Source organism: Bidens hawaiensis, unplaced genomic scaffold (genome assembly GCF_021521415.1).
Source record: "Bidens hawaiensis isolate Kalapana, Puna unplaced genomic scaffold, B.hawaiensis_p1.1 tig00005142_1, whole genome shotgun sequence".
Taxonomy (NCBI): Eukaryota; Viridiplantae; Streptophyta; class Magnoliopsida; order Asterales; family Asteraceae; genus Bidens; species Bidens hawaiensis.
In genome coordinates this window covers 1,620,388-1,646,783 of record NW_027491327.1, presented here as the reverse complement: position 1 = coordinate 1,646,783, position 26,396 = coordinate 1,620,388, and the positions used below count along the sequence as shown (strand labels likewise).

General features: G+C 38.6%; 1 protein-coding gene and 3 pseudogenes across 2 annotated transcripts in view; all 4 read right to left on the bottom strand.

The window, feature by feature from the left end:
- Positions 1–26,396, bottom strand: part of LOC143629028 (disease resistance protein Roq1-like) — a 127,765-nt gene that overhangs the window by 100,193 nt on the left and 1,176 nt on the right. The window contains exon 2 of the mRNA XM_077098419.1: positions 25,019–26,129. Coding sequence (XP_076954534.1) covers positions 25,019–26,129 — 1,111 coding nt within the window. The remainder of the gene's footprint in view (positions 1–25,018; positions 26,130–26,396) is intronic.
- LOC143628976 (serine/threonine-protein kinase BSK7-like) lies at positions 584–4,672 on the bottom strand (annotated as a pseudogene). Its single transcript, XR_013152856.1, has 10 exons — positions 4,507–4,672; positions 3,960–4,038; positions 3,679–3,881; positions 2,701–2,836; positions 2,470–2,603; positions 2,290–2,392; positions 1,881–1,966; positions 1,385–1,810; positions 1,051–1,164; positions 584–958 (listed from the first exon to the last, which is right to left on the bottom strand). The product of XR_013152856.1 is annotated as a serine/threonine-protein kinase BSK7-like (transcript).
- Positions 10,880–14,632, bottom strand: LOC143628991 (FT-interacting protein 3-like; annotated as a pseudogene).
- On the bottom strand, positions 23,564–24,855 carry LOC143628989 (disease resistance protein RPS4B-like; annotated as a pseudogene).

Below are 26,396 nucleotides of genomic sequence, written 5' to 3'. Positions count from 1 at the left end.
AGAAATTATAATAAGACGTGAATAGTATATCTTTATATCAAATTGATTTATTCCATCTGTAACCCTCTAAGCACGCCAACTATCCAAACAATTCCGTTCAAGGTTCACTTCTTTCATTCCTGAAAATACCTGACGAGTTGGGTCGGGTAAACGGCCTTTAATAACTGGGTATGTGGTTGGGAATACCTAAATCCGTCTGATTGTCATCCCTACTTTGACACAAGTGCTGACGATTAAAGTGGTTTTAAACTCTTTCAATTTTATGCTTCTTTCAAATTCATCCTATATTTCAATGCAAATATACTGATTCAACTTAAGATGTCATGCAAGAAATAGTGGATAAGTTCATATGGTGTTAGTGGTGTTTTGTGGCTGAAATGTAATGATTGTAGATGAAAATCATGTAATTAGCATAATAATGTGAATATCTATTTACAAACAGACCATTTTTTAGTCGGGTTCGATTCAGTTAAAAAAAACTATGAATTAAAACAAACCAAACCAAGAAAAATAAACGATAAACTTTGCTTTACATTCAACTCATCAACAAAAGAATGTATTTCTTCTATTTCAATCTCGAGTACCATAAGTTACATATGTAAAAGTATAGCTTAAAACCGGAAACAAACATCCAAAAAAGAAAAAAAAATCTTTACTCTCTTGAAACATCACATCACTCTGTCAAAGTTAAAAGCATTTCAGGTGATCACTGGCCATTTGCAGCAGCTCTTTTGGCTTCAAGGGCTGCACCCTCTTTGAGTGCCACATGGGCTTCGTTTTCCATTTTAAGTGCAAAAAGTGCAGCCGCTTGTAGATATGAAGTAATGTGCCACACGGGTGAGAACACTTGAGCCTGCATTGCATCACTCAGTGCTTCTTGAGCCATGTCATTCATCAGGTGAGACAGACTACGTCGCGCATAAACAGTTGGTGACACCATCGGTCCATGCTGAATGAACTGCGCATAAAAAGAAAATATGACTTGTACGGTACATATGTTTACCATGCTTTGGTTATTTTGAAATTTGAAGGGTATTTTTGACTTTTTACCTGAGTATAGCACTCTATTGCATCTTTGAAGTCCTTGTGCCGAAATGCCACATCGCCTTTTTTCTTTGAATCCAAAGATTCTTGCATTTGATCGGTTCACATTTGAAACGAGAGCTGTTATACAAAGATAACAATCAAGATCCAAACTTTAAACCAATATACAAAAATTCACACTTTATTCATCTTGCCACACTTCATGGAAACGGGAGTACGGGACCCACATATTAAAAACAAGAACCAAACTCTGTCCCAATTTTTCTTCTGTGAAACCAGAATAAAAAGTGAGACCCTCAACCTTTCGTGTTGGGAATTTTCTTAATAGCAATAGACTAACCTCATTTGTTTGCCCTTCATCATCTTTATATGAAAGTGTTTCCAAAATTTCATGTATTGCAGTCAAATCCATTCTCAAGCAAGCTTCACCGAGAGGTGATCTAGGTGAAAATGAAGTCGTGGCCGGGATGCCCATCAAAACATGTGACGGAACCTGTAACTCAAAGAAATTATTAAAGGGTATTTTAGTCATTTGTGATTGACTAAAGTCAAACACTTTTATGCTAAGTCAACAAACCTCGGTTTCCTTTTGAAGAGCAGTCAATGCAGCCACTAGTGACTTTGGATTTGGGCGTTCTCGGGGCTCGTATTGCAAACAACGAGAAGCCAAACGCACCAACTCGGTTCCATCATCATTAGAAAATTGTCCTTCCAAGCATGAATCTGTAAGCATTTGAAGGTTTCGGTCCCGTATTAAGTCAAGAGCCTGAAATAATAAACCAAACATCACATGTCTGAAACATATAAATACGTACATGAAATTCGTATATTCTTACATGGCTTGGAGGAATGTGCTTCCCGCTAAGAAGGTCAAGTAAAAGAGTCCCAAAGCTATATATCACACTTTCGGGTGTCACTCTTCCTATCGATGAGAACATAATAAAATTATTACATAATTCATGTCAAAAGTAAAGTTAAAAATCAGTGCTTTTAACATGAAAAGTCAAAATACATCTTTTTAATAAGAGAAATACAAGAGTGCATTGGTTCTCAAAAGGACGGGGAAAAGTCGGAATAAAAGCTGAAAATAACTTCCTTTGCCCATAAAGGTCAAAGTGTATCTCCTTCTCAAGACTTAACTAAAATATGTATACTCGATGACTAAACTGGAAGTTGAAAAAATTAATCTTTTTGACCTCAAAGTCAAAATACATCTTTATATACAAATTTGAAACAAGAATGTACCTGTTCTTAAATACTCGGGAGGAGTAAATGCAAGATTCGTGCTATAACTTTTTCCATCCCGACTATTTTTCATCCCAAAACACGAGAGTCTAGGATTACCTTCCTGCAAGAATCTAATGCATGAATAAAAGATAGGAAAAAAATAAGAAAATAATTCAAAACTAAGAGTACGATATTCACCTCATCGAATAAAATTCTATAAGCATTGAGATCATGATAAAGAGCACGGCCTTTACTCGTACAATATTCGAGAGCTTCGGCTAGATGTAAAACCACACGTAACCTCATTGCCCATTTCATTGGCTGTGATTCCCCTGAGGCAACAAATTTTTTTTTTTTTTTGACTTTTTATAACTAACTAAATTTGAAAAGTCAACCACTTGGTGAAAATAATAAAGAACAAGGACTTACAATGAAAAAGATGTTTTGCAAGGGTGTTATTGGGCAAATACTCAGCCACGAGTAACCGCTCATCATTTTCGCAACAGAAACCAAGAAGATTTGCCAGCCTGGCGTTACGAAGTTGACCAACCGCTTTTGCTTCTTCCTGAGGTTTCACAAAGAGAAGCTTACATTTTAGGAACAGTACAAGAAATATTGATAAAAAAATGGATACAAGACAAATAAATCCGCATTCTAGAAGATACAATGACATGAACGATAAGTTTGTGAACGTCCGCTTATATAATAAATGAACGAACGTTAACAAAAATAAATTGTTCATAAAGTTCAAACGAACGAACATGAACGCATGTCCTGCTCATTCATTTATGTTCATTTATTTTTGTTAGTTTACGTTTGCTTAAGTTCGTCGGTTTACGTTGGTTATATTCATTTAATTTTTTTTGGCTCGTTACAATCTAGGCTAGTTTGATAACTTTTTAGCAACACATTGTTTTTCACATTAATTTTAACTAGTTTTAGTTCAGTTTGTATTCATTCATCTATGTTCATTCGTTTACACTCGTTTATACTGTTAACGAACGAACACCAGCATATTCTTTTCTTAAACGAACATGAACAAGAAAATCATGTTCGCTTAGCTGTCCTTGTTTGATCGTATGTTCAGTTAAAGTTAAACGAATGACCACAGGCATGCTCCATTCGTGTTCATCCGATTTGCTTGCAAGCCTAAAGATAATCAAATGTTGCAGTGTTTGGAAATCGGATTATTTTAGAGATTAAATCGATAAAACAACCTGAAAGATGGAGAGAGGTGTTATAAAATTCGAGTAACGGTTCTCAAATTATGCTAAAAGTTGTGTAATGGTAATTCTATTATACCTTCAGTTAATATATAAAATTGATTATCTAAATAGGGGGCAGTCTTCCATCTATAAATGCATTACAGAATTTACAAAAGATAACAAAAGTAATGAGATTTCGTACCAAAAATTGTCGAGAATCAGGCCAAGCTGAACGATTGAAGCGTTTAACGGCTATCCTTACTTGATTCTCAAGTTTTCCTTTATAAACTACATTTGGAGCCTTTTCGCCATGCTCAGATACAATGTTTTCAACCGCAAAACCAGAAGTTGCATTTTTAAGCTGCTCAAAAGTAAATTCTTTAAAAACAGCTCCCTCTTCATTCCCTATAACAAAAAACAGAGGAACGGAAATTAATATAACAATAATAACGACAAGGATTTAATCGTATACGTTATGCATACCGTTGTTTGGATCTTCAAGAATCGATGCCTTGCTTGGCGAAACTAGACACGGAATGAACTTGGTGCAAATTGAACCCATCTTGCCTAAATTTCATGATTAAAAACATAAAGTAAATACCAAATCAGATCAATTAAACACCACAATTTCAAGTATCAATAGAGCTTTATGATCCAGATTTAGAAAAAAAAAAAAAAAGCCCAAATCATACAAAGTAACAATTTTCAATAATCTTTTAGTCCTTTTGCCAGAAAACCACTTTGTATTCACATTAAAGTTTCCATTTTTATTTCATAAAGTGAATAAAACAGTAAATACATTCACTCAAGCTTGATCAACACACACATACACATACATAATATAAAAATTTTTATATCAGATAAAAGGATCTTGAATTTGTACCAGAACAATCAAGAAACTTTAGGTTTTTAGCAAATTGCAGTATATAAATAAACACCAAAATAGAAAATTAACATACCAAGAATCAATCTTTGAAACAAATAAAGAAAACCCAAAAAGGAAACACTAAAATTAGCATAAAAATCCAACCTTTATTTAATTTTCTTGTTTCTTGATCAAATAGACAAAGAAAGCAAAATCCTAAATGGTGGCTTCAAATTCTCTCAAAAAGTCAAAATTGGAACCCATTTTACTAAATCAACCACAGTTTTAGGTTCCCACAAGATCCACATTTTTGCACCAAGTACCAAGATTCCACACACCCACTTAGAATTTTGATAAATAAATATAAAAGATTCAAAATTTTGTGGTTTTGAAAAAATAAATAAAAAACCCAATTACAAGATCCTAGATTGATATGCAAAGAGCACACATTCACCCACAGTCAGATCTTTATAATCTTCTTGGAGGTGTGGAGTAGTGCCGTTAGCCATTTTATACATATTTTAATTTGGTGAAAATCACATTTTTTGAATATTTAATTGGATAAATTTATTCTGTAGAATAATGTAAAACTTTACACCCTTTTTTACTTATAGTTTAATAAACTATATATTTTAATTTTTTTTATATTAAATTATCATTTGCTTATGTGTACAATTCAAAATATTGTTTTCTTTATAATTAAAGTAGCAATCATCCCCCACTTGTGGCCTAGTAGTAGTAGGCTTGGGTTCTTCAGTGTCGAATCAAGTTCGAAACTCACTTGTGTCACATTTGGGTAGATATTGGCGATTAATAATTTGAGTTAGGCCTTATAGAAAGGTTGTCAGTTTGAACCCTGAACCCACCCAGTTTTCGTCCCACTGTGTGTTAAACCATAGAGTTCTGCTCTTGTGGCGGCATAACGACTGTCAAGTGGCAACCGGCGGTATGGTTTCCCGGGGGGAACGCCCAAGCCAAACTCTGAAGCCAGCGTAGGTCCAGTTAAGACAAAATAGTCTGGAATAGTGGGGCACTCCAATTTTGGAGAGTGCGGTAGCGTATTTTATCCCCGCAGGGCAGGGAACCCTGTCTCGGTTGTGCTACCGGTAATAAAATAAAGTTGTTTAGTATTTAAAATTAATTGATTTTAACTTTTACAAACTCCTAAGGGGCTGTTTGGCAATTGATGTATCATTAAGTGCTGAATCATAAAGAGGTCTGAATGGTTAAGAGAGTTTGAGCCAGTAAGATCTGAACAAGATAAAGTCTGTCTGGTTGGACATCTGAATAACTGTACAAAATGACTATCTTACCCTTTGAACTATTTTATGCTGAGTGAAATGTATCTGTTTGTTTGAAACTCCGAATAATAAATAAGTATAAACATAAAATACAAAACATCATAGAAAATCCAAATTACACATTATTACTTCAAAATCCATGGAAACATATTAAAATCCAAATGATGTTGTGTTCTATTTTCAGTTTCTCCGCAACATTCTTCCATGATATTGGTGGAAGATATTGGTTTAAGGCTGCTTCCTTTGAAGTCCATGGAGTGTTATTTCATGAAGACACGCTTCAAGAAATGCTTTGTCAATAGCCTAGTGACTCCAACGGATCCTACTCTTTATCTGTGCCATTTCTTTACAGGCCATTTCTTTTTGGGCCACTTATAAAAAAACAAATTACCACAACGAAGGCAAAGGCGTTATAGATACTTGAAACGTGTTCGTCTGCACATACACGAACCGGACAGGAAAAAGAACTTAATGAATCAGACCCGATTTCGGATCTTAACATGCCCCATTCCTTGTCGGCACTTAATCTTCCTGGTAAGGATAAAGAATCGTTTTCTTGAGAATGTTACTTTTTTCAAGCTCGCTGACTTCGTTACGGTCACGCTCCTCAAGTGAAGATATCATAGTTGATGTGAAGTTCCTTCTTAGTTCTCTTGTTATATTTGCAAGAATATTCGATGCACTAGAGTCTGAAGTTAGGGTTCGACGTGACGGAACCTTCAAAATGACATTTTTTTCCCTTGTTGGTCAAAACAGCAATATGAAGAAGAGAATAAAGTTAATGTGGACATACCTCGTCACTTCCTGGTGTAACGTTTAGTGGCATCAAGGACTCCGTCTTTTGCATAAGCAATAGCATAGTTCAGTTTCTTGTTCCACCTGTTGTTTTTTTTTTGGGGGGGGGGGGGGGGGGTGCTCAAGTACTTATTAACCTTTTGCATAAATAGATATAGATTTGTAGAGGTTTCAACCGACAAGATTTTGGTTACGCATTTGTTTCATATGGGCCAATCAAGAAAATTGTGTATATGGGAAACGGGCCAAACAGGTTAAAAGTTGACCAAATCTACTTAATGATACATATAACCTCCTAAACCGTTTTATTCAGGTTACTTTTGTGATTATATTGTGCTTTAATTACTATTAACACATCCATTTTGACAAGTTACCCAACCAGACTATCTTGCCACCTCTACTGATTCGTGTGATATCATGGTGAAATGATGAAAGTACCATTTTCATATAGTAATGGAGTATCATATATTCCTTCACAGGGATCAAGATGCATCCATCTGCAACATGAACAGATAGCAACTTAGAATTGAGCCATAATCTCAAACAATTATCAATAGTTTATTTCACCATTGAAGCCCTAATCTCTAGAATTGAGCCATAATCTCAAACAATTATGACTAATACCATCAATCTAATTAGTCAATGCCTCTGAATGGCTGCATTAAGTTGTAAACAAACAACCCCTAAGTATCCTATAACGATTATACTTAAAACTTTATTATAAGAGCTAGGCCATGTTCATATTTGTCTACTGGTTTTATTATAAATTTAAAAGATTCATAATCCGTCGTTGAATAGGGAGTTTTGTTGAATGTTGATGGTGTTGATTTAAAAGAAATGAATGATTTTATATTAATTTTTTTAAATGGTTACTACAAAAGGAAAAAAAGAAAATACAGAAAACATAAAAAGAATCTAAAAAATAATAAACCATCAATCATCATATATATGTTTAAACACTAATCAATTGAAAACTTCCAAACTTATAGGTTTATTTATAAAAAACCATATCACCTCCTCAACTCCTTCATTACTTACAAGATAAAAAATTGGTCAACAAGACATGTAGCATGATAAATTACAAATATGATAACAATACAATCAATCAACACCACCACAACACGGAAGGGGACGTTGCATTTAATTTTATCCCGACCAGGGAACAAGGACCACCTCATAGATTAGGGTTTCTAAAGTCCCTTCATCGTCAAGGAGATATAGCTTGTTTTTGTATAAATTTGTAACAAAAACAAGCAAAGAGGCACTTTACCAAAAAAGAAGATAAAAAATGGAAGATGAAGATAAACCTAGGACAAAAGCAACAAAAATGGTTGCATTATGATCATGAACATCTAAAGTTGTATTAATCCAATATTAATTTTATCTTGACAATTTAAGTTGGCCCATATAAACTTCAAAGTGAACATTTGGTCCTTAAAAAGTAGTGTTTGACCAAGTCAAACATGCTTTGCAACAACCCCATATCATGAGTAAAATATATTGGCATGAGGAAGCATACTTTCATGAGTAATCTGCAGATACCCTTCTTTCTTGGACATGCTAAACAAACACTGGTCCCATTTGTGTCACCATATCTTTACAATTTTGTAAATTATAAAATAAAAAACTTAAACCAACACTTTTTTTATGATGATTAATTAAATTAAAATCACAAAAATGATTGTTAAGGATTGCTGGAAACTGTGACCGGTTTTCCAGTCCCAGAAAACTCACAGCATGTTTTTAATAATTATGACTTGAGAAAAACGAATACAAGGTGGAGATGTTGAGAGAAACCAAATATCAGGTTAACCATTCGGGTACCGTGCAAAACAGCTATTGGATTAAATGATATCCAGCGAGGCAGCGAACGATATACTTGAAATTTTTTGACATTAATTTCAAAAATATTTTCAATGACTTTTGTTACTAGAAGGGTGCCCGCGCGATGCAGCGGGAAACACAAACTTTGGTAATCATGTAACAAATTTATGAGTATTCATTATTCCGTTTGAAACTGTGAGACCATTCTTTAGTTTGGTTTCACGGTTGAAACCGGAGCTAACCGTACATATAGAAATGTTAATTATTTACTTATTTAGTATTAGATATGTTTTATAATATATATTAGATATAGTTAAAATATAGTTAAACAAAGTTTTATTTAATACGAGTAAAGTCGTCTATTACAACTTAATTTTGTCCAATTTTCAGTATGATTTTTTTTTGTAATATTTGTTTTTGTTATGATTCCGCCTTCTATTTATTCTAATAAGGTTTATCATTTATGTGACCAAAGCTATATTTGTTCACATTATGATTCTCTTAAGTAACTTATTAGTTGGTGCTTAGTTTGAAATGAAGGTATAGACAGATTAATAATTCTTATTTTAAACTCAATTTATTATCGAATTACAAACTATATTGAAGCCTAATCATTGGTAGTGGTTCAACTTAGTTGGGTTTTAATTTTAAATAGTTCAGTTTCGATTTCCGGAGACATAAAAAAATGCGTAAAGTTGGCACATGGTTTAATTTAAAACCATCAAAATCGAACCAAAAGCAGTTCTGCATAATTTTTTTACTTCGTAAACTATACCAATATCATACTCAAATTAAAGATAATAAAATGCTCGTTTTTATGATGCCATTTATTTTAAAAAATATTAACGTATGAAAAAGTTATGAGCATTTAAAAACCGTAGGGGTAGTTGGGTTAAAAGTGAAAATTAAAGAATATATAATTAAAAGATCAAAGACCAATTTTGAAACTTTAAGGGATGAAAATTGTAATTATTTTAAAGAAATTTAAAATGCACGTGAGTTTTGATGTTATAATTACATTGTTGCCCTTATTGAATGTTGTACCTATGCATTGAAGAGTTGTAAATTACTTAAAAAATCGTCTTAATTTGCCCATTAGTGTTATATTATATATAGTATAGATATTAGTAGGTTAATTATATAAAAAATTAAATTTTCTATTGGATATATATTTGATATATTATTTATATTTGAAAAATTAGAAATAAATAATCCCACCTTTTGTGTATTGGCCGATAATAATCCCACATTTAAAAATCACTAACAATGGTCCCACCTTTCAACTATTTTTGTCATAATGGTCCTTCGTTAAAAAATACTTAACGTCGTTAAGTTTTTTCATAGTTTCAAATCGATGTTTTAGGGCTTTTGATCGGAAGAATGATATGAGTCGACCGATGTAAAACTTATCTCGAAATGGTGATCAAAACAACGAAACAATGTTTCAATTTGGGTGCTTGAATTTCCAATTAACAAAAATCAAGACATTTGAATCACCGTTTCGAGATAAGTTTTATATCTGTCGACTCATATCGTTCTTCCGATCAAAAGTTCTAAAACATCGGTTTGAAACTAGGGAAAAAACATAACGACGTTAAGCATTTTTTAACGGAGGACCAGTGAGACAAAAATAGTTAAAAGGTGGGACCGTTGCTAGTGATTTTTAAAGGTGAGATTATTATCGGCCAATACACAAAAGGTTGGATTATTGTATGCTATTAAGCATAAACTTATTTTTGGGACTTGCATTATCAATAAATTTATGCAGATATTTCAAGCATATTTATCATGATGTGAATATGGTGTTGACCAGGTACGAGACACAATTTTATAACCACATATAAGATTAAGATTACTACTATTCATATCAAAATCATCTCATTGTCATCCCTACTAATTGTCAGTTTGAACAAATCATTAGAATTATCATGCATATAAGCTAGATACAACTATATCTTACTAATAGGATATATTAACATTGTAATCAGCACTCCTTAAGTTGTTGTGTTCAACTGGTTACATTATTAAGGGGGTGTTTGGGGATTCCTTATTTTTACCTTCTCATGACTTATAATCTTTGAAAAGTTAAAAAAATGTGTTAGGAATTACTTATTATGTGAGAGGATAAATTAATAAGTTACAAACTTGTAACTTATAACTTATTGTGTCTGGTGATTCTATTTACACTCTACACCCAACTTTTTACTATTTGCATAAGTGATGTGAAATTAATTAATTTAGATTTTTGTTTTTCTTTTATAAATTCGTATATATCTATCTATTCTAATAAAGTAAAATAATTGTGGACACATGTCACTTGGAGATTAATTTCTAGCTAAAATTTCCAGCTCAAACTTTTTTTCTATTTTTATTGAAAACACATATATGACGGTGGAATCAAAACATATCAATCAATTTCTTAATCAAGTAACTAATTATCTAAATTATATGGATTAAAAATATGCAAATATTTATGTCAATATAGTCAAAATATTTATATCTTTAATGAAATAATATCTATATTTTTTTTATTAAATCAATTTAAGTACAATCTTTCTTCAGTGCAAGAGATGAATGTTGTAAAAATTCAATAAATGATATTTATAAGTCTAAGATGATTAAGACAAGAATAAATCATGAATGAATACAAAATTTATTCTCACGTATTCTTTCAACCTCCATGGATCCATGGAGTTGTCATCAATCTCTTTTGAAACTGTAATACAAAAAATGTTTTATTAATGCTAATTTTCTTAATAGGGGTGTTCTTCGGGTTTTTGGTTCTTCGGATTTTAAAGTTTTAAATCTTGGCCCGAAACTCAACCTAAATCTCTCACAGGTAATTTGAGTTCGGGTTTTTTGAGTTGGGTTAATCGGATTTCGAGTATCCTAGAAAACAAAAATTATTTTAAAAACTACGATGTTAAAATTGAAAACATATATTATTCTTTGCTCGTAACGTAAATGACCAAATAATAAAGCAATATAACTTGATAAAAAGAATACAAAATAAGAGTAAAACAAACTCCGACCATAATTGTCAAGTCAATTGTGTTTTGGTTGCTCAATTACGGTTACCATTAGTAATAAACGTTATAAATTAATAATAAGCATTCGATCTATAATAGGTGGAATGACAATAGCCGATCAGAGCCAAATTTTGATAACTTTAGTGGCTAAGGCTTACCCTATTATACCTAAAAAATATATTTGGCTTAAAACTTAAAGTTTATTCGGGTTGACCGAAACCCATAAATCAGACCCAAGAACCAACCTGAATTACTTAGGTTTGGTTAGTCTTTTCTCGGGTTCGGGTTTTTCGGGTCGGGTTAGTTTGGGTTCGGTTACGGGTTTTCTCGGGTAGGGTTTCGAGTAAAACTGAGAACCCTAATTAAGCACCTGAAATGGCGTACCACAAGCACCTGAAATGGCGTCGCGTATAACACAAACGCTGCCACAAGACAGAACACCATGAACAAAAGAGTCGCCCGTGGGTCCCGCCAGCTCAGAAGCCCTTGCAGCCGTTCACCTTGGCTCGCTATGTCGCCGACAACAGATTGGATTCTCCCCGCCACGCTTCGTAACCGATCGTACCGGTGCCTGACCATGTCCGGGTGCCGAGACGTTGGAAACGTGTCGAATTCCTCGTCTAATTCATCGGGGGTAACCCCGTCCGCATATGATAACCGGGTGTTCATATGCGGAGGGTATTGGGCCCGGAACCAGTAGTTCCAGAGCCCGATGAGGAACATGTAGAGGAAAACAGTTGGCATAATAAGCTCCGGGAACAACACGAGCATCACGAACAGGACGTGAACGAGCACCGTCGTGATCGGATTTTTCCACAAACAAACTTCCCCAAACCATTTACTTACTGCAAAAACGCCGTTAAAAACCGACGTCAGCCTGAAGAAATTAGCCTTACTTTTCCTCATACTCCATAGATGCGAATTAGCATCAGTCATGAACTCAACTATTTCCTTCCTCACTCAGTGGCGGTTCGGCCCGGCTGAGCCGAGCCGCTACTATCTGGACAGCTTGATGGCGCAGCATCTCAAGCTAAACCACCGTCAACGGCCTCACATAATGCATCTTCGGCAACAGTGGTTTCGAGTACATATACATCATATTAACCATCGAAGTACTCGAAAACCGAATCGCTAAATGCAACTCCCGCATTTTCTTCACACCCGATGGGTGCAAAACCAGCAGTGGGTACGAATGGGTATAAACCCGACCCGTTTCGAGAGTCGAGATTCTGATACGAATCTTACCGATCCTTATATCTTTGGAGTTGGAATCGTTCTCAAGCTGAGTGTTATCGAAAACACCTACGGTTATGACAGTTGACGGGTCGTATACTTCCCAAGTATACTGCTCGTTGAACTTTGGAGTCAAACTGTCGATAACTGTCCTCGTTCGAACCCATTTATGACCGTATTTAGCAACACAGTACGCGTCAACCGTCCCTCTATCGTCTCGGGTTTTCATCGGGTGAAGTGCACTAGCATTCAAGATACCGAGTTCCAGTATCCCGATTGACGGCTTCCACAGCTGTTTAGCAGTCGGTCTGAGATCACTACTATACTGAGTCGACTCGTCCAGCACATGATACCCACCATCAAGACAAACCCGAACATGGAGCCGAGTTGCAAACTTATCTTTCTTCTTTATCTTCTCGTCAACATCACGATCACTCGGGTCTTGAACATGAAACCACCGGGAATGAATCATCCGATCATCTGCACGTCTTTCAACACTGTTTAACGGTATAAACACCTTCCCTAACGTCTCTTCCTTATTACCCCCCACTCGATCTTCAATACTAAGAATCAAATGGTCTTCTAATGGCTCAGCAGCCACCAACATCATATCCTCATTCCATAATGCATTTGCATTTCTTGCTTGAACATGTCTTGTTTTCAAAACCTGGTTGTGAATCTGGGCTTTAACATATACATCTGGGAACCGAGATTTTTCATCCCAAACAAGATCTTGTACCTCGATTATATTAACCCGAACGTACCAAAGTCTAGGAGAATGGTAAACTTTTGACCGAGTGTACATTGTAGAAGCCGCACTATCGACACTGCTCGTTGCTTGATCAACAAGAAACGCATCGGGAAATGCTTCATCGGCTTGTGTCCCGATCCAGACCGCAAGCATTAACTCACCTTTCTTTTTCTCACCCTTCTTGTTCTCCAACCGGTACCATTCGGGAGCTAACGGGCTATCCGGTGGGACCCGTGTTGGAACATCGTGAAGGTTAATGCGAACAAGCCCGACAAAGTCGTCTTTAATCGTGTCTTTGTCTTTAAGCACCACATCTAACACGGTTGCTTGCATTCTTTCTCGAGAGAACGCAAACACCGTGTTCCATTCCGGGCTCGATGCTTTTGAAAAGTGTTGTGTGATGCCTTTATAGTTCCCAACCCGGACCTCGACAAACGGGTCGAGGCTTCCGGTCACGTCCTTGCTTGGGAGGTCTTGTGCTTTCACGACCCGAATGAAAAGAAACTGCATCGGTTCCACAAGGTCATAAGTGTTGGCCCGTCGGTTATCACGGGTCACGACCCGACCCCCGATCACTTGACCACCTCCAAGAAACGGGCTTGTTTCTTTGAGAGCGTATTCCATTGGTTGTGATGAAGATCCAGAGTACATCCTCACCAACTTCGGTTGACTTTGAAGCTGACCAATTTGACTTTGATTTCTCATTTCCTCAACTCCGTATGCATACGCTTGCTGCGGCTGGTTCATAGCTGCCATGTACGATTGCTGCGACGGAACCTGCGCTGGCGGGACCGAGTTGGAATTTGGCAAATGGAAAAATGTTTTCCTTGAATCTTTTGGCCCGTTTCGGTTATGTGAAGAATTATCCATCTGAGGAGGTGGATTCGAGACCATAATCGACGGGTTATCAGTAACAAACACTTTCAACCCTAGCTCGCCTTTCACACGTGAAAGAATAGTCTTCTTTTCCAACGGGTAATGGAAAACAACAGCGTCCGAGTAAGGAACAAATGCTGTCCCATTAATATGAACTTTACCCATGAAATTCTTCGAGGTAATTCCTTTCGATCGGTTATACACATAAGCATCAAGCGTAAGGTTCGGCAAATTATTCGGGTCAGATATACCGAAATAAAACGTCTCGTTCCAATACGGATCAAGATCCTTTTCTTTCACAGTGGTAGTAAACTTTTGATGGTCAAAGTGAAGCTCAACGTACGGGCTAGCCGAGCCCTGCCCGTCTTTCGCCATGAGCCCGTGCGCACTTTTGACCTCGACTCCTAGCTTTAGATTGCTCACTTTTTATAAATTTTTCTCAGGGGACTTTTCACAAACAGTTGGTGGGTGTCTTTAACAGTCTTAGTACACACCTGTAATAAACACATTCCATCTTTTTAAACACAGAATCACAGTCTGAAGAAACACTAAGTGACCCCGGCAGATTACGGATAATCTTAGGGTTAAGTAGATGTTTCCCACGAGGGTTAGGTCCGGCGAAGATGGTTATTCTTCTGATGACCTGCAAAACAGACACCGTGAGCTCGTCACTGAGAAGGGGGGGGGGGACCTCCTTGTGACCACCCTCCGGCGTGAGAATCAGACTAGATTGCTCTGAATATAAGTGTATATTAAGAGAAATAGCTAGAGAAGATAAGATAATATCAGATGATATGTGATCCTATAAGATGATGATATCGTTCCAAGGTGTTGGAGTATTTATAGCCGAAGGCAGGTTTCCAAGCAGGTACAGCCAGCTGTATAATATTCCTTTTCCACCAACTGTGGGCTACGTACGTGCCATGCTGGTGGTTGGTGGGTAGGCAGCGGCTGATAGTGACATGGCCGGCTGTGTACTATTCCTTTTCCACCAACTACAGGCTATGTACGTGCCACGATGAGGGTTGGTGGGTAGGCAGCGGCTGATAGTGACATTTTGTACTAGAGCGTGCTCCTCCTCGTACTGTTGTCGGTGAGCTGTCACCCTGTGATTGGTTCATGGGCTGCTTTGGTCAGATCTTGTCTATTTTGTCCATACCTTGGCAGGTATAGTACAAAAGATCTTCCAGAAGCGTACGGACTGGCTCATTTGGGCGGGAGTATTCCCGCCTTGCTCATTCCTTCTTCAGGTGACATTACTGAATTATTAAAAGTTAGTGCCTTGTGCGTGTAGCCTTACTATTAGTGCGGGTAGCCTTCCCTCGTGGCTTGTATCCGCAGCTGCGGGAACAGGCGGGATACTTTACCACTGGGAGGCTTTTCCTGCGGGAACAGCTGGCGTACTACGCGTAAGGTCTTCATCTCTCTGAGCATGGTAGGTCCTACGGAACTAGTTGGTCTTTGCCCAGACGTACCTTTTCAAGGTGTGTCTTGCGGGTCCAACTGGACTTTGCTGGGACCTACCTCTTCAAGTCCCCCCAGTCCATTGTTCTTCTCATGAATTGTTAATAAGTGAGGTGAACTTTTGGACTTAAGCAAGGGGTTTTGAAAAGGGTTTTTAGTTTTAAGGTTTTCCGTGGGGATTCTTCCCGCGGTTTTCCTAATGTCACTCGCAGAAATTCCCGACTTTTCTGCTTGATCTTTGGTTATGATGCGGGTAGGTGTTTAACCCCTTCGCACGTCGGGAGCGTTGAGTTTCACTTGCATAGATTCTTCACGAGGTTTTGGTAGTTTTGGACATAGTGATCAGTTATGTTAAACCACCAATTCCGCCTTGAAGTTTCAAACAAGCTAGTTCTCAACGTTCCCGCTATGCGGATGTGTTATTTCCCTTTCCGCAAGCACGGCCCATAAGATCCTTCTTGGCTTCAATTCCCTGCAAGTGCTAAGTATGTGAAGGGTTTCGCCTTGACACTGTACCCGCACTTCTCTTACGGTTTCTTGTTTCCCAAGGTATCTTGTTAGCTTCGATTCCCTGCAAGTGCTAAGTATGTGAAGGGTTTCGCCTTGACACTGTACCCGCACTCGTCTTATGGTTTCTCGCTTTCCAAGGTAAGGGGGTATATTCCCTCTTATTTTTGAATCTTTTAATCTTTTTGAATCTTTTTGAAATTTGAAGAGTTGGTGAAAGGATAAGAACAGTCCAAACTGTTGAAGGGACGTTAGCATCTTCCGACGGTTTCTTCTGACAGTTTCAGGACATGCAGGAAGTTATGGCAACGTGACAGTATATGGTCATTCCAGACTATTTTCCAGGCGTGTGGGCGCGAGTTTTCGGGCGCGTGGGCGCGAATTTTACGGCACGCGTCCTTTCAACAGCTGTTGCCAGCTTGCTCTTTCCACATGTCATAGTTTCATTGCACTTGCGCTCTCTCTCCTCCGCATTAAATTCATCGCATATTTTAGTTTAACTTAGAAATTTCTTGAGTACTTTGGGTAAGTTAACCTTTCAACGTGGCAGATAATAGGTTAAAGTTTTGCTTCCTCTTTCGTGATTGTGCGGGTAAGACCGTCACTTTCACTTAGTAGGATGGCTAACTTTACCTATATCTGACCTGCGTGAAGGTTTTCCTCATCTTTTTAGAAATTTTCTAAGTGTTTTGAATAAGTTAACCTTTCGACGCGTGGTTGTCAATAGGTTAATGTTCAGTTTCCTTTATCATGATTGTGCGGGTAGGACCGTCACTTTCATTTAGTGGGATGACCAAACTTCACCTATAACTGACCTGCGTGAAGGTTTTCCTCATCTTTTTAGAAATTTTCTAAGTGTTTTGAATAAGTTAACCTTTCGACGCGTGGTTGTCAATAGGTTAATGTTCAGTTTCCTCTATCATGATTGTGCGGGTAGGACCGTCACTTTCATTTAGTGGGATGACCAAACTTCACCTACAACTGACCTGCGTGAAGGTTTTCCTCATCATTTTAGAAATTTTCTAAGTGTTTTGAATAAGTTAACCTTTCGACGCGTGGTTGTCAATAGGTTAATGTTCAGTTTCCTCTATCATGATTGTGCGGGTAGGACCGTCACTTTCATTTAGTGGGATGACCAAACTTCACCTATAACTGACCTGCGTGAAGGTTTTCCTCATCTTTTCCTTAGAAATTTTTACCGTTTTTTGTGTTTATGCGGGTTTTGCCGCCTTCCACACGCAACGACTTACTTTCCCACATATTTATGCGGTGAATACCGGCATATCAGTGTGGTCAGATCATAAGTAGATGTAAGACTATCAGCGTCAATGTGATAAGGAGAATCATTTCCATTAGAAGTGGCTCTAGGCCTTTTCTTTACAAGTTTGGAATTGATCTACATGTAACATTTGCGTAATTGAGCTCCATTCCATGTTCTTGGGATGGGGGTGCCATCGAGCCTTTCGAGCCGGTATGCGCCATTTCCCAAAACTTCTTTGATAATGTATGGTCCTTCCCAGACCGGGACCAGCTTTCCTGGGCGCTCTTGGTTCGAAGCCTCGTTGTTATGCAATATGTAGTCTCCTACATTGAAGTTGCAGAGTTTTACCCGCGTGTTGTAGTATTTTTGCATTTGTCGCTTTTAATTCTCTTCACGCGCTGCGGCTAAGTCTCTGCGTTCTTCGGTTAGCATAAGGTCTAACCGTCTTTCTGCATCATTGTCTTCTGGCTGAGTCAAAACCCTTGGTGAGGGTAGACCAATTTCGACCGGGACCATGGCTTCAGTGCCATAAGTGAGGCTGAATGGGGTTTCTCCCGTACTTGCCTTTTTCAACGTTCTGTTTGCCCAAAGGACGTGTGGAACTTCGTCCACCCAGCCGGATCTGTGTTCCAAGAGTCTTTTCTTTATGCCGTCGACGATGCTCTTATTTGCTCTTTCCACCTCACCATTACCCTGCGGGTGCGCCACTGAGGTAAAGGTGTGGGTGATTTGAAGTTCTTCCAGCCAATTTTGTAGCTTCTTGTCAGCAAAGTTGGTGCCGTTATCGCTCACCAAGTTCTGTGGAAGTCCAAAACGACAAATAATAAATTCCCAAATAAATTTTTTGATATGTTTTGCGGTTGTTTGGGCTAAGGGTTTTGCTTCTATCCACTTGGTGAAGTAGTCGATGGCTACCACTAGAAACTGAACATTCCCTGCTGCTGTGGGAAATGGGCCTGTCACATCGATGGCCCACTTCTGAAATGGCCATGAAGAGGTGACTGGAACAAGTTCATTCTTCGGGCGATGTGTGTTGGGTGCGTAGAGTTGGCAAGACCTACACTTTCTGATGTATGCCAGCGCATCCGTATGCATCCCCGGCCAAAAGTATCCAGCGTTGTTTAGCTTAGCTACAACAGCGCGTGGACCTGCTTGTACTCCACAGATGCCCTCGTGTGTCTTGCGGGTCCAACTGGGCTTTGCGGGGACCTACCTCTTCAAGTCCCCCAGTCCATTGTTCTTCTCATGAATTAGTGAGGTGAACTTTTGGACTTTAAGCAAGGGGTTTTGAAAGAGGTTTTTGTTTTTTAAGGTTTTCCGTGGGGATTCTTCCCGCGGTTTTCCTAATGTCACTTGCAGAAATTCCCGACTTTTCTGCCTGATCTTTGGTTATGATGCGGGTAGGTGTTTAACCTCTCCACAAGTCGGGAGCGTTAAGTTTCACTTGTATAGGCTCTCCACGAGGTTTTGGTAGTTTTGGACATAGTGATCAGTTATGTTAAACCACCAATTCCGCCTTGAAGTTTCAAACAAGCTAGTTCTCAACGTTCCCGCTATGCGGAGGTGTTATTTCCCTTTCCGCAAGCACGGCCCATAAGATCTTTCTTGGCTTCAATTCCCTGCAAGTGCTAAGTATGTGAAGGGTTTCGCCTTGACACTGTACCCGCACTTGTCTTATGGTTTTTTACTTCCCAAGGTAAGGGGGTATATTCCCTCTTATTTTTGAGTCTTTTTGAATCTTTTTGAAATTCGAAGAGTTGGTGAAAAGATAAGAACAGTCCAAACTGTTGAAGGGACGTTAGCGTCTTCCGACGGTTTCTTCTGACAGTTTCAGGACATGCAGGAAGTTATGGCGACGTGACATTATATGGTCATTCCAGACGCTTTTTCAGGCGTGTGGGCGCGAGATTTCGGGCGCGTGGGCGCGAATTTTACGGCACGCGTCCTGTCGACAGCTGTTGCCAGCTTGCTTTTCACGTGTCATCTTCTCATTGCTCCTGCGCTTTCTTCTCTCCTCCGCATTAAATTCATCGCATTCATTGCGATGAGTATATAAAGGGAGGAGAGGATGCATCTCAACTCACACTTTCACTTCCTTCTTCTTCTAAGCGATTTCCGGCGAATACTCTAACTTTTGTCGAGCATTCTCCTGAAATCGTTCTTCTTTCCATCCCCAACATGTCTTCCCTTCACGATCCAGAAGTCACCGCCGAAGAGTCCGACGTGTATATCGAGAACCCAACGTCCACTTCTGACAAGGACGATAAGAGTACTGCTGGCAAGTGCCAGTGTGCTCTTTCCGTCGACCTTTATCAGTACATCGTCAAGAAGTTCATGCTCGAGCCTGAGTTTCCTTAGCCTCACCAGACGGTGTACGATGCCCCCAAGGGCAAGATAGGGGTGTATGCTGCATTCTTCATCTATGGGAATCTCAGGTTCCCATTGACGAAGTTTGTGTACCGTGTTTTGGAGAAACACGGTGTACACTTGACGGAGGTACACCCAATGGCGATCGCCAAGATCCGCCATTTTGAATGGGTATGCCTCATTCTGGGTGTGGAGCCCCGCGTCGACCGCCTGATGACCTTCTACTCTTGGAGGTGCATCCAAGGCTGGTACACCTTGGTCACTCGGATCAAGGGTTTGAAGATCTGTGCTACCGAGCGCAGTCTTCGGTCTTGGAAGCGGGAGTTCTTCTATATCTCTGCCCGTGTCGTCCTTATTGCGATGACATTCAAGAACGGGAGAGCACTCCCCAACCTTCACGCCTCCAACTACCAGGAGGCGGAATGGTTTACCAAGATCTCCCGGATCCAGACTCCGGTTTACCGATTTGCGGAGTCTGGGATGGTGATGCTCGGTATGAGCCGGGTGTGGAAAGGTGCTGGGGCAGAGGCGCCACAGATTCCCATCGTCCTCGAATACGGTTTGAACTCTATCCCTTACGGTATGCTTCATATTATTTGCTAATTTAGGGTTTTTGCTCTAACCATTTCTTTCTTTTTATTTTCAGAGGGAAACAACTTGCAGTCGCTTCTGCAACCGCGTGAGAGCGGTGGTCCCGCTCGGCTAGGTACTCGTGCCCTTGATGAGAACGAGTTGCCCATCCTGGAGCAAACGGCGGATCGGTTTGTGGAGGTCTACCCGCCAGGCCACGAGATTCTGAGCGCCACGCGGCAAGGTAAGGGTTTCTTTAACCCCCGCCCTCTCCATGCTCAAACCTCTGCTGGAATTCCTCTAATTTTTTCATCTTCTTATGAGGAATCCACAGATGGTCCTTTCTTCGTGAGGAAGAAGAAGGCTGCTGGCGCGAAGGGCAAGTCGAAGGTTGCCTCCACTTCCGATCAGGGGAACCGGTCTGACTCGGAGACCGAGAGCGAGGAGGCAGTGGGGAACCCTGGTGATGGTGAGACCACTGTTCCGGAGGTTGAGACAGCTGTCACCTCCGGGCAGCCCAGTACGACGACGGTGACCGGCATGAAGACCCCGGCTCCATCGGGTTCGTCCCCGCCTGTCAGAACCTTCAAGCTCAAGAAAACTCGTAAGTATAAATTATATTCAGCTTAACTGCATATCTTTCCGCCATCATACTTATATATCTTGTCTTCGTGCAGGCGTGGATGCAACCGCATTCCAGAGTGGAGCGGGAAGGAGCATCTCTGGACCCATGACGGTAGGTTTGGTCAACCTACCCGAGGCGATGACCCAGGCGGCTGCGCCTGTTTGCAGCATTGGTTCAGTTGCTCATCCCGTTGAGGCAACTGTTCCAACTGTAACATCATCTCCGCCGGCTGTCAGTGCCATCTTCACGGAATCCTTCACTGAGCCGGCGGTGGTATTCATTTGGTCATCTGACCTTCTGTTTTATAATATGTTTACAGAAAGGCGTTTTTGAAGGAACTTGCGTTATGGCAAAAGTTGCGTCACCCGAACATAGTGCAATTTCTTGGTGTTTTGAAAGACTCGGACCGGCTTATTTTCTTAACGGAATATCTAAAAAATGTGGGTGTTTTTACTTTTGGGTTCATTGATTTAGCGTTTTACTTAAAAAAATGTGGGATTTTTTTAGGGAAGTTTGTATGATATTCTAAAAGAGAAAGGAAGACTTGATCCATTGACTGCTGTTTCTTATGCTTTGGATATTGCAAGGTATGTCATTTCTCACTTCTATTTGTTGTTAACCTCATTTAAGATTGTACACTATGAAAAAATAATTGTACCAAATGCAATATTAAGATTTGAACATTCATTGTGGTTTTATCTTCATCCAAATTCATCCCAAAGAGTACAGTTTGACTTTTATGAGGTCAAACATATTGTTTTTTCTAACCCAAATTTGATGTGGAATTTCTTTTCAAACTTAACACCAAAAAGTTTTGAAATTTTTAGCTTTTATCAATTTCATTTTTAGCATCTACATTTTCTTGAAAAGTTGAAGAATCCGCTTAAATTTTTGAATTTTCACACATGAAAATCGATTTTGTATGATACAGGGGTATATGAATTATCTTCATCAGTTGCAGAAACTGAGGTCGAACTCTTTTACTATTATTAAGTACTTTATAATATTATAAAAACAGGAATTAAGGCGGTTTCCGACCCTGCAATCGGCTCTCGCTGATGCTGCAGGTAAAGCATTGGAAAAGTTTTGTGACGAGAGTAAAAGGAGTCTTCATATATGACTGACGATTTCTTCCAAAAGATTCCATATGAAGTCGACAAAACGGGGACTACTCTACCTGGTGACCGCATAAACCCACCTGGTCCAGACCCGTTAGTTGAACGATATGCAGAAGCACATTTAAGGACCGGGTCAAACATGTCATCTTATATTGGTATGGTATCGATACGCTCATGTGCACGATTCCCAAAGTGGTTGTTTATTGTCAAGTTAAAGAGGCTAAGCAAAATCTATTAAGTTACTTCTACACGCAAATAGGAAAGAGGGAGGTAATTATAGTCAAAGTCAATCAAACTTGTAATGTTTGACTAATGAAAGTCAAACTTATTCTTATGTGTAAAACTTAAACATTATTAAGTTCAAACGAAAAAGAAAACATAGTGTTCCGTGCATTTATCCAAAACATATATCAACTTACAAGAAGATTCATTAATACTAATGTTCAACAGAAAAGTGTTAAAAGTCGTGGACCTGTTGTCTCTTGGCATACGAGCAAGTACTTTCATTTCTGAGGACCGTCCGGCGTCCACTGTTTCTTTGCATTGGCCTACCTAATAGATCCTAGAACAGAAAAGAAAATATAGACTGACAAAATCAGTGATTATAGCAAAGAATTTTGCAGGTTAAGATTATCTTAAAATCAATAATCTCAAGATCATTTAAGTTATTCATCCAGTTATTTTTTTTGTTTAGTTAGGATAAGAGAAACAAATATCTTGCAAGAAATGTTTAAACATGCGCTAGCCAGAAATAAGTATAATATAATGTTTGAAATTAGATTAAATTCAAACATGATGGTCAAACTGTGTTCGTAAGTTTAAATAGAACAGAAATTTTATGTATAAAAGAAGCTTTGAGCATAGAAGCAAGCGATCTGTGATTAGTTTAGCAAAATTAGATCATCTGAGCTAATTAAAAAATTATGAGATCAGCGACATTAGAAGCACAGGTAGCATGTTACACATTCAGATCGATTGCATAATATTTACAAACCTGCACCTTGCACCAGTTAAAAAATCGATCCAAAACTGAAAAACTGAAAATACCAAAACTGAAATAACCGAACCGAGGCAAAATCCATCGCCCGATTTGGTTTTGGTTTTGGTTTTGCGTGAAAGTAAAAGCGAAAAAACAGAACCGAACCGATTCACCGAACCAAACTAATAGATTTTTTATTTTTATTTTAAAAGTTAAGTTTTTTTATAATAGTTTAATATATAGTTAACCCAAATATATAATAATCATAATTATTTTTAACTAACAAAAGAACTTAAGGCCCAAATTCATTATTTCTGGCTAAGCCGAGAAAACTAAAACCGAACCGAACCCAAATCAATAACCGAAACCAGTTCGGTTTGCTTTTAGTCCAAAACTAAACCAACCCATGCACACGCTTCTACTACCCAATTTGCTAATTTCAGTACAAAATGACTGTCAAAAAAGTTTTGTTAAATAATGTTCACACTTCACACTAGCTGGCTTTATTTGTATTTTATCCATTTACATTAAATTAAGGCAACTAAAATAAGGCAAGTGAAAGTTAGCTGAGAGAGAGAGAGAGAGATGACCTTCGTCAGATTTATCATCTTTCAATTTAGATTTGTGGATTTCCAGACCTTTAATCAAAGAAATGCTTTGTGGAAGATGAGTTATGCCAGTCCACCTAATATCTAACAACTGTAAACATCCTAAATTACCCAGTTCGTCAGCCAATTTCTCAACCATATAACAGCCTTGAAGATCCAACACCCTGAGACGTTTCAACTTACAGATGCTGCTTGGAATTTCTCTTAAATTACAGCAATAATATAGATTCAGTTCCTCCAACGACTCTAATTCACCAACATCCTCAGGTAATTTCTCAAGAAGCGTACACCAGCTAAGAATTAGGGTTTTCAGATGTTTCAACATACAAATGCTATTAGGGAGATGTTTAACTTTTGTATCATTTAAATTTAGGTATTCTAAACATTCCAATTGGCCAAGGTCCTCAGGAAGTCTCTTAAGTGTATAGCAAAAATAGAGATTCAAAGAGACAAGGTTATGAAGATTTCCAATTGATGAGGGTATTTCTGATATTAAGTAATTACTTGAAAGATCCAGCTCTTGCAAACTATTGCTGGAGTGCCCTGTGACTATACAACCCGGGAATTCCTTCAGATTTAATCTTTTTATATTTAGAACCTCAAGTGATTCCAACTCCTCGATAAAAGATACAGACTTCAAATTGCTGCAGCTGTCTAAGTTTAAGTAGACAAGGCTTTTTAGGCATCCCCCGTCCACGTCAACTTTTACCAAATCCCAACAATCTTTAAGATTTAACCTCTCGAGTTTGGGAGTCAGCCCAAGGTCAAGGCTCCTCACCTTTGAACCACCCAAATCAAGGAATCTGAGCTTCTCCATAACCTATTACAAGATGAAAAACAAACAAAAGGCGTTAATATGTTGTTGAGATAACAACATTCAAGATTTAACCTCTCGAGTTTGGGAGTCAGCCCAAGGTCAAGGCTCCTCACCTTTGATTTACTCAAGTCAAGGAATTTGAGCTTCTTCAACCATCTTACCTTTCCCCGGCATTCCCAAAGTTGTTTGATTTCGCTGTTAGACATATCAACTGCAACAAGATTATTTGCTTCAAACGTTTTGGGTAAACACCAGTGGGGGTACCTAAACCAATACAGATATCGTAACGAATCTGGAAAGTGTAGGCGAGCTTCGTCAATCTTCACACAGCCATTAAAACCATTTGTGAACACTCCCCTGTCCACAATTAGGCATCTAAGTTTCTTCATGTTTCCAAGACCTTCCAAATAAATACTAGGAGTGTTTTCAAGATCTATACATCTTACTGCTTCGTTACCCTATAATTCAAGAATGACCGTAAAAGCTATGTTATAACTAATGAAAAAATTGTGAGTATTTCATCTCCATCTTACAAATAGATTTGACTCTTACCGTGTTATCAGACAAGACATGTTCGATTTCCTCCTGAACCCACAATCTGCTATGTTTGTGGGGCTCATTCGGATGCTCACGACGTACAATATTCACGCCCAACTCTACTAGATGGTCATGCATGGTTATAGTAGTTGAACCACTAAAAGTGTTTTCTGAAATTGTTATTAGAGATTTTTGCTCAAGAACTCTTAAACCGCTTCTAGCATAAAATCCGGAGCTTTCAAGTATTCTTATTGCATCGTCTTTCTCCCAACCTCGAAGGAAGCACGCCACATCCAGGAATATTTCCTTGTAATCTTCCTCAAGATTTTCATAACTTAGCTCCAATATTTTAAGAGTTTCCTTCAACGGAATTGTTTTGAGTCTCTCTAGTGCATCTGCCCATTCACTAGCATCTTTACCACACAAATCTGAACCCAGAACTTTGATTGTTAAAGGAAGACCAGAAGCGTAACTTAAGACTTTTTGTGAAAGCTTTTCGAACTCTTTAGTTGGTTTATCTTTCCCAAATGCATGCCTATTGAAGAGGCAAATTGCTTCCTTGTTCGTTAAAAGATTGATATCACGTATCCATTTCACTTTGTGTGCTTCAAGCACCTGCCTATCTCTAGTTGTGATTATAATTCTGCTTCCTGGCCCGAACCAAGAAGTATCACCAACTAACATCTCAAGCTGCTCTCTATGATTTACATCATCGAGAACGACAAGAACTTTTTTGCCACGCAACATCTTTTTCATCAACCTTTCCCCTTCATGAATACCACTTAAACTAATGCCTTTATTCTTTAATACATCCCTAAGCACTTGTTCTTGCAACTTTTTCAAACCGGACCGCAAAGCATTTTCCCTCACATCCTCAACAAAACTTTGACCTTCGAAGTTAAATGCTATTTTATCAAAACTAGCTCGAGCCAAGGTGGTCTTCCCGGCACCTCCCATGCCCTTGATCCCTATCATGCGTACATCATTTGAACCAATTTCTAAACACGAATCAAGATCTTGCATCCTTTGTTCAATGCCTACTAAGCTTTCATCAAAGTTCATATCAATGGGACGTAACTCGAGTGAAACCTTCTCAATAATTAATTTTATGACTTTAGCTTCGTGCCTGCAGATAATTTTTTTTTAATTATTAGATTGGTTAATAACCCACACAATCAATCATTTTTCAGGTCGGTGTAATTCAGAATGTATAAGTGTAACGTATTTCATGTTTCAGCTACGGGTGTATAGTATTTGAATTGGACTCGAGGAACTCAAAATTCGATTCCAGTAACATTCGAATTTGAAGGTTCGAATTTGGTTCCCAGTCATTCGAATTCGATTCGGTTCAAATTTGATTTGGTAATCGAGACTCGAAACAAAAACCAATTTA